Below are 17,447 nucleotides of genomic sequence, written 5' to 3' on the forward strand. Positions count from 1 at the left end.
TAAATTCAAAACTTAATTAAACCTCTTTTTTTAACTTTAAAAAGCCAAATACTCAGACTTTACAAGGTTATATATAACCACATAACCAAATCGTATTGTTGTGTGTTATTTAGTGAATTAAGAAAACTTTTTTAGATGCAAATTAATTTTTCGAACACGCAAATTCTGCAAAAAAAAAAGATTAAGTTTACAAGATTTGAATCGGTAGGTAGCTCGGTAATAGCACCCACCACTAAAAAATAATAAATAAACGACCAAGACTTTTCAAAGACATACAAGTGGAAGTTACAGCCTCAATCATGCAGAATTAATAATAATAATAATTCTGAATTCTGATAGCACCCACCACACAACAATAATAAATAAACCATGAAGACATCTCGAAGACATACAAATGAAACTTATAGTCTCCTTCGATCACGCAGAATTAATATTAATAATTGGTAGTGTTAGAGTGTGCTTTCATTCTTATCTCTTGCATGATTCAAGCATCGGACTACATTCATCTCTCTGAAGGTATCGATCAGTGTAAAGTTAACTTCTGTTCTGCTCTTATTTGAAATTTTAAACGTTTCCTTTTCAATGAAAGTTGTAGATAATGTGTTTGTGTTTATGTTTGTATTTGCAGTAACTTAACGTTTCAGATCTCTTTGAAATAATGGATGATCACTTGTTTCTTTCTCGCCAATTCTCCATTCTCTCTGTGTATTAGTTAAATCAGGTAAATAATCTTTTATCACTCTCCACTTCCAAATTAGAAACATCATCTTTATTTCACATCCCATTATCAATTATGCATCGTATATGTAGAACATGAACATTTTTAACATTGGCAGCTTTTATCAAAATCATATGCAATTAACATAATTGAAAGAAGAAAGATGACTACCTTTCTACTCCTCGAAAGAGGAAAGGTATAACTCCGAATTAACGAAATATGGCAGGAAGACATTCTAAAGAATCACAACCACCACTACACTGCATGTTTGATTCAATACTGTGTCTCTCTCACTAAGAAAAACAATATTCACGGAAAACCATTACCGTTCTTTTCGTCACCCATCCTCTTCCACTGCCATGCACAGGCACAAAAGACCTCTTTCCACTACATCGCAGAGAACCCTCAAATTCCCCAGATATTACAAACTTCACCATCAATCACTCTTTGCTCTTGCGCATTGACAAGAGTAACACTCAAGGTATTTTGAGGTTCTAACTCCAATCACTATGACCACTCTCAACACAACTCCAACCTTGCCCACAGTTACTACCCTTGACCATAATCACTACTCACACATAACCACCCAACCCGAGGTATTCAAGGACATGAAGTATGTCACACATGTTAGAACGAGTATTAAAAATACCCAACCCCACACACATCTTCAAAGTATGTAGGAACAAGATAACAATTTAAACAGATTAAATCCACAACAAGACAACAACAAAATCTATTCAGGCCAAAGTGACGAAACACCACTTATTACCAACCGGCACATATAACTTCACTAACAAGTTGATTTTCATACAATAAAGGACAACACTATCATACACTAACAAGGTACCTTATGACAGCAACGTCGCTTCCCACCACGTCAAAACCATTTATAAATCTCACAACATAGGGGTGACAATCCTTATTATTGAGAGAGAAGGATGACATCTTGTTAATAAGAAAACATGTAGTTAAGATGACATCTCCCAATGTTGAGCAATAATATTTGCACCAAGCACTACATTATGAGTAGTCTTAACTATGTGTTTGTTTTTGAAAAGAAAGATATGATAACAAAGAAGTATTACCAAATATGTGATCAAAAGCATCTGAGTCAATTATCCACGAATTTTGACCTTCCATTAATTGGGAAATGTAAATTGTTGATGTATATGGAGTTTCGAATGTTTGATCCAAGCTATTAGATTTTAACATTAGATACTCTTGTTATTGTTCATTAGTGAATTTGGAGTTGACAATTTCTGCCTTAGAGACATGGGCGGTCATGCTAGGAGAAACAATTTTCTTAGGAGCGATCTTTTTATAGTATGTGCATTAAATATGTCCTTGTCCTCCACGTTCTCTTCCTTGTGTGACAACCATAGCAGACGGTTCCATAGGTTCATGAACTTCCTTGCTTTGAGGTGTTAGAACTCTAAAGAGACTTGTGGTCAAACTTTCCATGAAAAGGATCTCATGATGGGTTAATAGTTGATCTCTAAGATGATCAAAGTCTAGATGTAGAGAACGAAGGATCATCATCATATAGTAATTGTCAAGTTTCTTTTTTATTTAATCCAAAGACTACTTCCAAAAATATCTTTATTTCTTCAATTGCGGACTAAGCTTCAGTCATGAAGGATATCATATCATGGTCAGTTTGTTTAAGGGATTCAAGTCTATTTATGAAGCCAGAAACATTGGATATCATTGCATAAATATTTTGAGCTTTCTTCGAAAAGAAGTGACAAATTTCAAAAGTTCCAAGGGAAACCAAAATCTTTGGTTCCACATATTGCCACAACACGACACACAATTGAAAATCAACTTGCTTCCATTATTCAATCTTCTTAAGAGGTACGTTGCTTTCCATCTTGGTCAAGGTGGTCATGATGACCTTGGTTAAGGAACTATATTTCAATAATGCTATAATTTTTTTCATTTAGTTTTTCAATAGTATTGGTAGGATTTTTAAAAATGATAGGTCTAGTAGACATTTTAAAAACAGCTTTTGAAAACAAAACAATAGTCTTTAAAGGAAAAAACTAGGTTCTATAGAAAAACCTTCAATCCACAAGAAAGAGTGAATCTCTTTGTGACTAAGAGTCCACCAAATGACCTCTAAACAAGACACGTGGAAGGAACGTATTGGGGTTACTTTAGCGAGTCAGATGGTAGTCATCTAGAGAAGATCAGATGATTAGGCGATGGTGTGTGGGATTCACGCACCTCGAAGCACTCTATAATTGATGTGTGTGACGTTGCTTGGAAATGTTTCTCGTTCTGATTCTAATAGGGGTGATCGTTGCTTGAAGAGACGATCTCGGTCTGGTGGTCATCGATGAAAACTACGACGATAACTGATGACAATAGAAGACTGAAAAAAATGCACCGAAAATTACATAGACTAGCAACCTGTTTTGATATACCAACTTAAAATTAAAACAAAAAGAAATTATGTATTTGGAAGTCCTAAAGAAGCTTGATGAACTCCTCTTTTTAATCTTTCATATATATATATATATATATATATATATATATATATATATATATATATATATATATATGACTTAATACATTTGAACCACTTAATCTCACAAGGAAAGACAACTCATACTCAACTAATTAATATTATGTAATCATTGAAGTTTGTATTTTCCTAATTGATTCAGTACCACGAGTTGATATTTTCATGACTTTCTCATAAGATTCTTGATAGTTTTATTTAATCCCTTTGTCAATAATTAACTAGTCTTATAATTGGCCTCTTAGATAAGTTACATTTCCTTATAATAGAAGTTCGGATAAATTATGATACACATGGCACCTCACTCAAAATTTCCAAATAGATGCAAAAAATTGTTGAAAAAAATTAATTTAGTCTTAAAGAAAATAAAGAATTAAAGTGAAGATTTTGTGTTGAAAATTAAATTATAGATAAGAAAGCAAAGTGTCTTATATTAACGGAATTTTTTTGAAGAGAGGGTATACGATAAACTTGATCTTAACTATTTAAGTGAGGAAAACGGTAAATTAATATATTTCATTATAATGAATTAATACAAGTAACAGAAGGTGAAGACTTGAAAGTATAGTTTTGCATAACGAATTGTTTATAAAGTAACCAATCGGATCATGCATATAATAACTTAATTCCCAGATCCTCTGTCACAATTAACATTTTAAGGAATTATGTATTTTTATTCTTTTTCTATTTTTACATTTTATCTAAAATTGATATAATCTAAAAATGTGGATATAAATTTAAATAAATATAGAAAAATTAAACTTACAAAAAAAAAGTATAATGTTAATTTTGTACACAACGCATGTTTTAGTTTAAGCTTTGGTTAAATATATTTTGTACTGGTACACTTTTCTTTTTTTATTTAACACATCTTCTCATCTACATACTTGTATGTTTGAACATGATTTATGTTTTAATGGTGGGAGGTTAAAACATTTATAAAACGTTATTTTAAGAAAAAAATGTTCCACAAAATTATCAAAGTGACGAAAAATAAATTTAAAAACTCTAATCAAACCTAAAAATTTTAAGCAATGATTAAAGTTATTAGATTTTTTTTATTGTGTATCCATAATTGACTATTTAGGATAGAAAACATTAAATTTAATTATTACGCTTTTTTACGTACTGAAAGATGAAATAAATTATTTTAAAATCTTTTTATTATCTAATTCATGTAAATATAATTGCAAGACTTACAAATGCGTTTATCTTTACTTGTTCAGGTTTAAGAAAGTTGTATATGTTGGAATAAATTGATGGAGTGTCTCTTTGGTTTTGCATCTTCTGTTTCAAGAGATTTAGTGTGTGGAGCATTAAATCAATTACGTTATCCTTGTTGCTTTAAAAATTTCGTCAAAAGGCTTGAAGAAGAAGAGAGCAATTTGATTATAACGAAAGATAGTGTCCAAAAATTTGTTACGCACAACAAGAAACAAGCGAGAAAGCCCAGTGAAGTTGTGGACAAGTGGCTGGAAGATGCTATCAATGATGTACACAATGCCAATCAGTTGCTGGAAGAGGCAAGAACACAAAAACATTGTTGCTTTGGGCACTGCCCAAATTGGATTTGGCGATATCATGTTGGAAAAAAGTTAGCAAACAAAACTATGCACCTCGAAAAGGTCATTGAAGAGGGCAGAAAATATGTGCCATTTGACCGCATCGCTACGCTTCCTTCAAACACCCTTCATATGCTTTTAGAAAAAGGCATGAATTTTGAGAGCAGACAATATGCTTATGAAAAATAAGGATGTTTCCATGATTGGGTTGTATGGGATGGGAGGTTGTGGTAAAACCACATTAGCAATGGAGGTTAGGAAATTAGTAGAAGCAGAGCATCTTTTTGAAAAAGTTCTTTTTGTACCTGTTTCTAGTACCGTGGAAGTTCGGAGGATTCAAGAAAAAATAGCAAGTTCACTGCAATTTGAATTTCCAGAAACGGAAGAAATGCAGAGAGCCCAAAGATTGTGCTCAAGATTAACTCAAGAGAAAAATATTTTTATAATTCTCGATGATGTGTGGGAAAACCTTGACTTTGGTCGTATTGGGATTCCTTCTTCTGAACACCATAAAGGATGCAAGATTCTCATTACCAGTAGATCAGAAGCAGTTTGTACTTTAATGGACTGTCAAAGAAAGATTTACTTGCCAATTTTAACGGATGAAGAAGCATGGACTCTTTTCCAAAATAAAGCACTTATAACAGAAGCCACCTCTGATACCTTAAAGGAAATAGGAAGATTAATTTCCAATGAATGTAAAGGATTGCCGGTTGCCATTGCAGCTGTTGCTTGTAGTTTGAAGGGAAAAACTGAGACGGTATGGAGGGTTGCATTGAATAAATTGAGACATTCTAAGCCAATAAATATTGAAAGAGGTTTGACTGATCCCTACAAGTGCCTGCAGTTGAGCTATGATAATTTAGATACTAAAGAAGCTAAATCACTTTTCCTGTTGTGCTCTGTGTTTCCTGAAGATTTTGAAATTCAAATTGAAAATTTAACAAGATGTGCAATAGGATTAGGTGTAGTTGGAGAAGTTGACTCATATGAAGAGGCAAGGAGTGAAGTGATTGCAGCTAAAATTAAGCTTGTTAGTTGTTGTTTATTGTTGGATGCAGATCATGAACGTGTCAAAATGCATGACATAGTTCGTGATGTGGCCCACATAATAGCAAAAGATGAGAATAAGATGATGAAGTGTGAAGTGGAGAAAGATGTTAGAGTGGAACAAAATTCTGTAAGATATCTATGGTGTGTGAAATTTCCAAATGATTTGGATTGCTCCAATCTTGAGTTTTTATACTTAGAGACAAAGATGAAAGAATTTGATGGAATTTTCAAAAGAATGGGAATGCTCAAAGTTTTGATTCTTCAAAACGATGAGGATGGAAGAACACCATTGTCAACAATATCTTTCGAAACATTAACAAATCTTCGTTGTCTATTCATTGAGAATTATGAATTGAGCGACTTCTCATTTTTTGGCGGTATGAAGAATCTTCAAAGTCTCTCGTTATATAATTGTTTACTGCCTTCATTTCCTGAATTACAAACCGATGTTGCAATTACACTAAAATTGTTGGAGTTGAAAGGATGTGACATTAAATTGAAGAATTTTGAAGTGATGAAGAGAATCCCGCTTTTGGAAGAGTTGTACATCATTGAAATTGAAGGACAATGGTGGGATGCTGACAGTGAAGACAATATTGAATTCTTTAAGACGTTTAGCAAAGGTATGGAATTGTATTAGGATCTTATAGTTTTGAGGATTTTGATGTTAGAGATATTTACATTGATGGCAGAACTTTATTACTTAACCATTTTGACATATCAAATGAGGTAATAAAGGGTTTGGCAAAAAGAGCAAAGGATCTATTTGTGGGAACTATTCATGGAGGTGCAAAAAATATCATCCCTGATATATTTCAAATTGAAGGAGGAGGTTTGGATGAGTTGAATAAGTTGGAGATACATAATTCTGAAGAGTTAGAATGTTTGATTGACACTCGTAGTCACTCGAGTGAGGTGGTAACTCTCTTCTCCAAGTTGCATACGCTTGGAATTGAGAACATGAGAAATCTAAGAGTTATATGGCATTGTTTTCTTCCTGCCAATGGATCTTTTGAGAACTTAGAGAAGCTGTATTTAAGTGATTGTCCACGACTGACATCTCTCTTCACGTATGTTGTTGCTCGAAGTTTGGTAAAATTGAAAATATTAAAAATATCAAGATGTGATGAACTGAAGTATATATTAGCAGATGATGACAAAACGGAGGAAGGTGAAGATGAATTCACCACAGGGCATCCTGTACAAATTTTCCAAAATCTGCAGGATGTACAGATAAATAGCTGTCGAGAATTAAAACATATATTCCCAGCCAACATTGTTGGAGGGTTAGGTCAATTGAAAGTGCTCATGATAGAAGAATGTGACAAGCTAGATCAAATAATTGGAGATATTGTTCCATCAACAGACCGTGATAAACTAATAAAGGAAGGTTATATATTGTTTCATCAAATAATTATAGTTACATTACATGGTATTCCTTAGTTAAAAATGGTGACACATGTAGCTTCGAACTTATATATTGTTTCATTGCGATGTTATTTTCCGTTAGTAAGGTTCAAACTCGAGACACTACTGATCTACGTTTACTTAAATCAATTACTTATTAATACACTACAAGCAAAATTGGTCTCATTTAAAATTATAGACAATTATATTTGCATGTGAAGTTGTTTGTCAAATTTAAAATTATTTTAAGGAAACTGTCTTATACTATTATTTTAGTTCCTAGAAACCAATATTTTTTTAATTTATAATTGCTTTTCAGGAACTCTATCCAGCCCTCGAGGCCTTAAGATAAAACGTTGTGGGAAGTTAGGCTCAATTTTTACAACATCTATAGCTAAGACCCTAACTTCTTTGGAAGAATTGTTCATAAAAGACTGCAAAAGTTTGACGGATATAGTAACTCACGAAAGGGTCAATAAAAATCAGGAGGAAAGCATTGTTGAGGTTGAGCCTGATTGTCAGAGTGATATTTCAATCTTCCAAAGTTTGAAAAAGCTACATATCCGTGATTGTGAGTTATTGGAGGGTATATTCCCTGTTTCTTTTGTTGGAGAATTGAATGATATAACAAATAAAGAGGCTGCTGATTTGAAAGACTTCTCTAGTCGAAATAATACTCAAATTGAGCTTCCTGCTTTACAAGTACTTGAACTTCGTCGTATTGTTGGTAGTTATGATGTGATATGTCCATCTTTAAGAACACTATCATTGGATATTGGGAGATATGTTGGGTTTTTCAACATAAATTGTTCAAGCGATGCTTCAGAAGCTACAAAAAGGAATTCTATTGCATTCAAGGTATGAAAAACCATCATTTACATTGTTTCTATCTTTGTGAATTTACAAAAATTAATCTAAATATTTGAATTTCAAGATGATGTTGTGTAAAAAGTAATAAATGGTCTTACATGCCCTGCCACTTACTAGTGACCTGAGTTCATATCAATAGCTGCAACATAAATTTTTAATATGTAAGTATTGAGATAGATTAACTTTGGAAAATTATTTTTTTAATAGACTAAACAGAGAGCAATTATTTTTGCGAAGAAACAAGTGAATCTAAATAATTATAGACATGGCTTAAACTTTTATCTATACGAACAATACGATAGAAATGGAATACGTTAATAATCAGAGTTAAAATAATATTTAGTTTGGTTTAAGAAGTATTTTGGTGTATAAATTGCAGATATCGAACTCAGATTTTGATCCGCCGGTTGAAAGTGTTGAATGTCTTTCAAAACAACCACATGGTTTGAACTTGATTATTATGACACACAATATTAGAGAGATTGAACTGACAGGCTTTGATATGGCAAAGTACCTTTTTAAACTGTCCATTGCTTCATCATTCATGATGTTGGAAACTTTGAGTATTGAGCATTGTGGTGGACTTGAGTACATTATAGACACTGATGATGAATATGGCAAAGAGAATATGAAAGCTATCTTTCCCAACTTAAAACAGCTCTCAGTGTATAACTGTTTCGAATTGAAATATATTTTTGGGCAATATGACGTAGCTAATAAGGATTATAAGGAGATTCATATTCAATTCTCAGCATTGGAAATACTCTCTCTTCGTTATCTACGAAACTTCGTTAGCATTTGTTCTACCCACACTCTCACTGTGACGTGGCCATCTTTGAAGGACTTTAATTGTTACGAATGTTTGTATCCATTTTATGGTTCAAGAGAGGCTATTATCACAAGTACGAAGGTAGTCTTGTCTTTTTTTTCTTTTTATGATTATTAATTAATTTTTCTTTTTTCGTTTATGTTTTTACATTTGCTCTTAATGTCCTACAGGATCCGAAAGGGATTCAGAACCATCTCCCCACTTTGCAAACTATAAACATAATGGATTCTGATGCAGAACGTATTTTTTGGGTGGGTCCCAACAATTCACTTACTCCCCAACATCTTACCACATTAGAAATAAGGAAATGTGAAAAGTTGGAAGTAATCTTTCCAAAGTCTGTTGTAAGATTCTTACCAGAGTTGAAGCTTTTGAAGACATGGAAATGCAAAGAATTAAGAGAAATAATTGAAGGGGATAGAAATTTGTCTAATATTCTTTCTCCTCAACCATGCTTCCCAAAACTAGAAGCATTGCAGGTTGATCATTGTCACAAGTTGAAAAGATTATTCTCTGTATCTGCTTCTAATGACCTTCCCAATCTTCATCTTCTGGCCATAAATGGAGCCAATGAACTGGAAGAGCTTGTTGGATGTAAACAAGGAAAGATTAAAGTTGAGCTTCCAAGACTCAAACTTTTAATATTTACGCATCTGGAAAACTTCAGTCAAGAGATTGAATTGCATAATGTAAAGAATTGCATTGTCTACAAATGTCCAAAACTCTCTTTGACTTCAACAACTTCTCTTCGAAAGCTCCTTGAAGATTTTCCTCACAAAGGTAAATACCATATAAAGTCTTCAAATTTAAACTATCACAGTATGGAAATGAGGTAACTCTCCTATTAATCTATTACAATTTAGTTAATCTATCCTAGTGTACTGTTACAGTTTATTAATGTTTAATTTTTTTTATGATATGAAGAAATATTAAATAATTGTATATCAACTAAATGTTTTGAATCCGTTGATTCTAACTACACAATCCACAACTAAAGTTGCTAATTCGTTCACAAAATATGATCACATTTGAAATAAGTCTTCTATAAGTATATTGACATGGTTTGAGACAATTCGTCCCTTAATTTGTAAACAGTTTTACCTAAAGAAAATATATATATTTACAAATTCATTATTTCACTCAGAGGACGGTTTGAAATTCCCAACCGAGTACTCACCAGAGTTTTTTAAAATAAGAACATTAACATAATTTTTGGTGCAAGACTTTTAATTTTAGGTTCTAGGAATTTTAGTTATGAAAACACTGTTGTAAAGGGTACTATCCTTAAGACGTAGAGTCGCCACTTTATTTTGATGGGTGTAAAAAAAATTCCTATAATCAAACTTTTTATTTCTTTATTTGATTTTTAATTGTAATAATGATCTATCATGGAAAGTTGAGGTGTATTCCCTTTTGTTATGTTTTTTATTTTCACGTTAATTCCCTTATATATCTTTGTACAGATTTCATATACACTGAACTTGGTAGTTGGACATTTGATGACATCCTATCAGACATATATCAAGAATATTCACAGGTCAGAACCAACCAATCTATGAATATAAATAAAAAAATTTAATAGCCTATTCTGTCTCATTATTAGAATAACATTTTTCAATTTAACGTACAAATTTGATCTCCTTTTTATTAAAACAAATCAATGTAATCCATTAAAATTAATGTACCATTAAAATTCTTAAAGTAAATCATCTTTGGTAGATCAACAAAAGTAATTTAACAGGAAATGAATGGTTTGTATATACTACTTAAAACTAAGGAATGAACAAAGAAAATTGTTATTGTCCCTTGATTTTGTAATATAAAGACTAACTCCTAACTTGCTTGTGCAATATTTCAAAAGAAAGTTGGTGTATGAGGAATGAAAGAGGGAAGGAGGTTTTCCATACCAATATGCACTTGAAGAAGCAATAGTAATAGTAATATGGCTCCTTTCAAACTTTAGAACCACTCAATCGTATTTTTTCAATTTGTAATACACAGGAGATTGGGGATGTAGGAAATGAGAGCATTAAAGAGGGCCCTTTAGTTGAAGACATTGGCATTGAAGGTGGCGTTGCAACTCACGTTGAGTCTGGTGGTGAGGACAAACTTGCGCTAGATTCCAAGGTAGTTGAACAAGATGATAAATTGAATGAAGGCAAGGCAGGAACAGTGGCAAGCCAAGGAATCCAAGTACAAGAAGGGTTGAACCTTTTACATAAACAAGAAGGAATAGATGTTGTTCCTAACAACAATATTGACATTTCTTCAGGTTTCTAATTTCTTATTTTCTCGTTTCCATCCTATATTTCCATATCACCTTCTCAAACATTTTACAGCTTCTGCAGATATCCGTACAAGATTGGGAGCATATAAACATTTTGTTGATCTGGATGATGCACAGATTTCTCTTCTGGTGGAGGGAATAACAACATATCCTCATCTCTGGAATGCTTCCAAGAAGTTTAGTGAGCGCTTTCAAGCTTGGAGGTTGAAAATTTTGGCAGATATGTTGTTGTTCCTGCAGAAGGAAAGGGTCCATAGTGTTATTCCTCAGAGAGAAAAAGAGTTCCATAAACTATGTGAAGAAGCTATTGAAGTTGGATTTGAGAGTTCGTGGGTAGAGGAAATGCGTCAACGTGTTGTGGCGAGGGATCCTAAGCTGGAAGAGGACATTGCTAAGAGACAAATATATGACAATTCTATGAGGTATGACTATTTTGTTAGATGAGTATACGTTTGGTGAATTTTTACAAGATTGATAGCATCAGTTTGAGTTTTTTTGTTCTCTGGCAAGCAATTTAAGTTTGTTACACAGGTGTAGTAGTGGGGACATGGTACGAGATTCCCAGGCTGTTGAAGAAGGTGATGGGCCTAAGATTCGCTTGGAAGAAGGTTCTGACTTGGTTGATGAAGAAGGTGAAATACGTGTTGTTTCTATTGACCACATTGTGGCTCCGAGAAATGAAGAACTAGAGCAGGAATTTGTTGCAGAAGTTTCCACTTCAGAAATACCAAGAATAACAACATCATTAACAAACTCGCAAACAGTTGAAAAGCCAACACCCTCAAATGTGAGTCTAATAAATCTTTTTATGAGTATTGGATGAGACTATTGTTATTTTACACCTTTTTATTACTTTGTTAAGGCATTGGTGGACACACAGCAGACTAGTGAACCGTGTTTGATGGAGCGGAAAAAACCACTTGCTGAAATTCCTAAGGTAAATGGCAAACAAAAATACCATAAATTATTTTAAATTAATATGCATGTGCACTTAACCCTGCTAGTATAGGTCAGAAGTCAAGTCTGCAACTTATTACACCAAAGCTACATATCATTCGTTCTTGCGCAGAGTATTGATCAAGTTGCTGTAGAGGAAACCATCGCAAAGAACACCAATATGGCAGCTTCATCAATTCGTTCCGAATCCGGCACCTCTAAGTTGGATCCAACAGTTACTTTACAACGTAAATCACATTCACATGTAAGTTTATTTTATGCAATTCACATTTCCAACATATTTGGTCAGAATAAAAATGATGTTACCATTCTCAAGGTCTAAAGTATAAGACTAAAGTCCTACATGGGATGGAAATAATAAACATCATATAAGAAAAAAGATTTATAAATTTATTGTGTTGAGATTTGAGTTGAAAGTAGTGTTAATACTTTATGTAGGTTAGACTAAGTTCACATTTATATAATATCTCCTTAATATTTCCCTCGAAGAAAAAAAAGATCACATTTTAACTTTTACTTGCACTTATATGAGTCGTCCAAATTGGTGTTAAGAAACTCAATGCTTTGCAACTATTGTAGCTTGAAGCTAACGTCTTTTCTGTTATATTTTCTTCTTATTCCTCCCAGAGGGAAATTAAGAGCAGTCAAATTGAGGTACGCATTGCTAAAGAAAGTGAAGGCCATCCTAAAATCATTCAAGACTTTGAGGCCAATGATATCACGAGTTTATTTGCACCAATTGTTGTGGGGAAAGAGGGTGAAGATAAGCTAGTTGGAAAGACCCTTGCTGAGTTAGAAAAGTATCTGAAGATGTCTCTGAAGGATATAGTTAGCTCTGAGACTAACAGCCTTCGTCTTTTGTTTGCTCTTAATTTCCTGTCCAACCTTCCTTTCAAAGATGTCAAAGTATCAGATGGACTCAAACATATTATAGACACTATGCACCGACACTTGCCAAGCATTCTATTCTCCTTTAAGCAAGGCTTTGCCACCACTGACAAGTTGGCAGAACTTGAAGCTCGTGCATAAAGAGAATGGGCCAGACTTGTAAAGAGCGAGCCCAATGGCTTCAACCCAAAACGCACCCACTAATACCAAAACGCAAAACTCACTTGCGTTAGAAGATCCCTCGCAATCAGATGGTAGGTGGCTGGCAACGTGGGACGCATCTCGTGAATGGAAAGGAAGGTTCTAGGGCTTCCATGGAAACCGGTCGTCGGAGCAAGCAGCTGTCTTCACCGGAGACGATGGGAGAGAAGACCGAAAAGAAGAAGAGGAAAGGCACGATTTAAAGGTTAGTGAAAGAGATCTCTGTTAGCTCTTTAGAAGAAAAGAATGTCTAATATTATTGCTTGAGTATTGTACGTTCTTACAGAGTTGAATGTTAAGGGGAAAACTCTATTTATAGAGTTACGAAGGGGAAGGGAAAATAACTGAAAACAGAAAGCTAACCTAACACGTAACCTAACTTGATTACTGTATTTGAAAACAGTAATCTATTTAACCAATAATACTTAATAGCCTCCCCTCAAGCTGGATGGTGTATAGTTGCCAGTCCAAGCTTGGGAACAATAGATTTGAACCGAACACGGTGAGGAAACTTGGTAAATATGTCTGCTAGTTGTTCATCTGAGCGAATGGGGAGAAGATGTAAAAGATTAGCTTGCACCTTTTCACGAACAACATGGCAGTCAAGCTCTATATGCTTGGTTCTTTCGTGAAAACTCTGATTATGGGCTATATGTCGGGCAGATTTGTTGTCACAGTATAGGGCTGGGATCCCAGCTTCCTTGATCTGTAAGTCCTCTAAGAGATAGTGTATCCATTGTAGCTCACAAGTAGTGGCTGCCAAAGCACGATATTCAGCCTCAGTGGAGGATCTGGAAACAGTGCTCTGTTTTTTTGATTTCCAAGAGATGAGTGATGACCCGAGGAAGACGCAAAAACCTGTAGTGGACCTCCTACTGGTGGGGCAGGTTGCCCAATCTGAATCACTGAAGGCCTTTAGCTGTATGGGAGAATCAGCTGGGAATAATAGTCCTTCTGAGGGTTTAGACTTAATGTACCTAAGAACATGTTGAATAGCCCGATAATGGTAGTAAGTTGGAGATTGCATAAATTGACTCAATAAATTAATAGAGAAACACAAATCAGGTCTAGTGTTAGTGAGATAGAGCAACTTCCCTATTAATCTTCGGTATGAGGTTGGATCTTTCAAATAGCTATCAGTTTTGTATAGGGTGCTCGTGTCACTCAAAAAAGGGGTTGAACAGGGCTTGCAACTCTGCATTCCTGTCTCCTCAAGTATGTCTAAGGCATATTTTCTTTGAGACAAATGAATTCCTTTCTGGGACCTTGCCACCTCCAATCCTAGGAAATATTTGAGTTCTCCTAGATCTTTTACTTGGAACCGGTTATGCAAAAGGCTCTTTATGTGATTAATTTCTGTCATAGAATTCCCTGCTAGTATGATGTCATCAACATAAACAAGTAGGGCTGTGAAACCAGTAGGTGTCCCTTTGATGAAGAGAGAATGATCACTCTTTGACTGTATATAGCTAACAGAGGTAAGAAAAGTGGACAACTTTTCAAACCATTGTCTACTAGCTTGCTTTAGGCCATATAATGACTTAGTGAGTTTGCAGACTTGGCCTTCCTTTTGAATATTAAGACCAGGAGGTGGCTCCATGTAGACTTCCTCATTTAAGTCTCCATGAAGGAAGGCATTATTCACATCCAGTTGATGTAAAAACCAGTTTTTAGAAGCTGCCAGCGCAATTAGTAGTCTAACGGTAGTTAGCTTGGCAACGGGAGAGAAGGTGTCTAAATAATCTATCCCTTCTTGCTGGGTGTAGCCCTTAGCAACTAGACGGGCCTTGTACCTTTCTATGGTGCCATCAGCCCTGTATTTAATCTTGTATACCCATCTGCACCCAATGGCAGTTTTCCCTTGAGGAAGCTGTGTGAGAAACCACGTGTTGTTATCCTGCAAGGCTTTTATTTCCTGGTGCATTGCCTCTGCCCATTCACTTACATCTTTGGCCTCATTGTAAGAGTGGGGCTCACTGTTAGCAGTGATAGCCATGGTATATCTTGAATGCTTTTCTGTCAGGGAATCACAACATAATAGATTAGAAATGGGGTAAGGGGTTGTAAACTTATTTTCCATAGACAAGGATTGATTAACCTGGTGGATGTAGTCATCTAGATATCTTGGAGGTTTTCTGATCCTGTCAGATCTCCTGTATCCGTGATCCCCTTCATCGTTATCAATCTCATTATCAATGCTATTCTCTTCGACAATGTCATGCTGTATTTCTTCTTCTGCAAACCTTTCATAATTATTAGAGGTAGAATTGCCTAAGGAATCATTAAGAAAGGCAATTCTGTCAACTTCTTCACCATCCACTCTTATGTTGTTCTGCTGATCCTTCCAAGGAAAAACATCTTCATAAAAAATAACGTTCCTACTTATAAACAGCTCTCTAGTATTGATGTCAAGGACAATATAACCCTTGACTCCACTTTTGTATCCAAGGAAAATTCCTTTCCTTGCTCTTGGATCAAGTTTGCTCCGGCCAGCTGCAAGGGTGGAAGCAAAACAGAGGCATCCAAAAGTTTTTAAATCTAAATAAGTGGGGGGAACATCGTAGATGCGATCATGAGGGGTTTTGTTGTTAAGAATGGGAGTAGGCAATCTGTTTATTAGGTATACAGCATGGCTAACAGCATAAGACCAATAGGCATTAGGTATACTGGATTGGAACATAAGGCTACGGGTGACATTTAAAATGTGTTGGTGCTTACGTTCAACAACTGAATTCTGCTCAGGGGTCTCAACACAACTAGTTTGATGACTAATACCATGTAAGTTATAGAAGTTGACACAGTTGAATTCAGGTCCGTTATCAGTTCTAACAGTCTTAATAATTTTACCAAACTGATTCTTAATCTTGATAATAAAATTCTGTAATAAGTCTCTAGTTTGGCCCTTATTGTTCATCAAAAAAATCCATGTATGTCCCCTATAATCATCAACAATAGTAAAAAAGTATTTATGTCCATGAACAGAAGAAATAGAATAAGGACCCTAGATATCACAGTGAATCATCTCAAAACATTCAGTATTTGAAAACAGTAATCTATTTAACCAATAATACTTAATAGTGCAGATGAGGTGACCATTAAAAAGAATTTCTATGATGAAGTTCAACGGAAGGAAGTAGTTTTGAAGCAAAAAATCATTAGGTTGAAGGAAGAAATAAGAGTTTGTGAGGTTGCCTTATCATCTCTGGAGGAGGAAAAAAATAAATGCATTGCGGAAACTGTAGAATACAAAACAGAGCTTGAAAATGCGAGGAAAGACGAATCTCAAATGTTGGAGGTGGCTCATAAATGGTCAGTTCTGTGTAGTGAATATGAGCTCAATCGCATGGCTGCTACAAATCGCTCGTGAGGGTTTTCGTTGTTCATTATTATTAAGGTTAATGTCTTATGTTTTTTCTAGTGGTTTATGCTTCAATAAGGTAGCTTGGTCCTAAATTAACTTAATGTGCACCCTACCCATCAGCCAATACCACTCATCATATAGTTTCAGTTCACTTTCCAAATTTCGATTGTTCTATTTTGCTATCTTATTTGTTGTGTAAGAGGTTGTTCTTCGTAAAACAGACAAAATAAGTGTTGTGATAAATGAAAAAACTATTTGTTCTTTTATGTAACTCAGTGATCAAATACATCTCATTTTTTCTTCAAAATTACAGAAACCATTTTTTTTCCTTTCTTCAATGAGTGTCTTATGTCTTCTCTGTAGGGACTTCCAATTGTATCGTTGTCCTTTTGTAATACTTTATTTCAGCCGTCGCAAGAGTGGTTTTCGTTTCCACTTCTATTTCCTCCCTCATCGCCACCAACACCGCCATCTTCGACAGCGACCTCGCCGCCTAACTCGCCGCCTAACTCGCCGCCTAACTCGCCGCCGCTGGATATAGGGACTGGACACAGGAGACTCTGTATAGAGGAAGAATGAGAGGATAAAACTTATATTTCACCAAATTCTATAGGGTGCAGGTAGAATAAATGTAGGTGTAGGAAGAAAAAGCCTGAGAACCTGCTGAATCAAGAGTCCAACCAAGAATAAGCAAACTCAAAACAATAATAAAAGAAAAATAAGATTTATAACAAGTGTAACGTCATAAATTATTAAAAAAATTTCACTTATTTCAAATTAATTATTGAGA

The 17,447-nt window shown here is 34.7% G+C and overlaps 1 protein-coding gene across 1 annotated transcript; it reads left to right on the plus strand.

The window, feature by feature from the left end:
• The first annotated feature begins 2,174 nt into the window (after window positions 1-2,174).
• LOC148193660 (uncharacterized) lies at window positions 2,175-16,962 on the plus strand. Its single transcript, XM_088099479.1, is given in 14 exon segments — window positions 2,175-2,572; window positions 4,469-4,983; window positions 4,985-6,471; window positions 6,474-7,247; window positions 7,584-8,122; window positions 8,514-9,044; window positions 9,134-9,743; window positions 10,427-10,500; window positions 10,965-11,235; window positions 11,303-11,672; window positions 11,782-12,037; window positions 12,113-12,187; window positions 12,835-13,228; window positions 16,374-16,962. Coding segments are annotated over 13 exon segments (6,153 nt in total). The 5' UTR covers window positions 2,175-2,572; window positions 4,469-4,501; the 3' UTR covers window positions 16,664-16,962.
• The last annotated feature ends 485 nt before the right edge of the window (window positions 16,963-17,447 follow it).

Source organism: Vigna umbellata, chromosome 9 (genome assembly GCF_029865625.1).
Source record: "Vigna umbellata cultivar VRB3 chromosome 9, Vumbellata_1.0, whole genome shotgun sequence".
NCBI lineage: Eukaryota > Viridiplantae > Streptophyta > Magnoliopsida > Fabales > Fabaceae > Vigna > Vigna umbellata.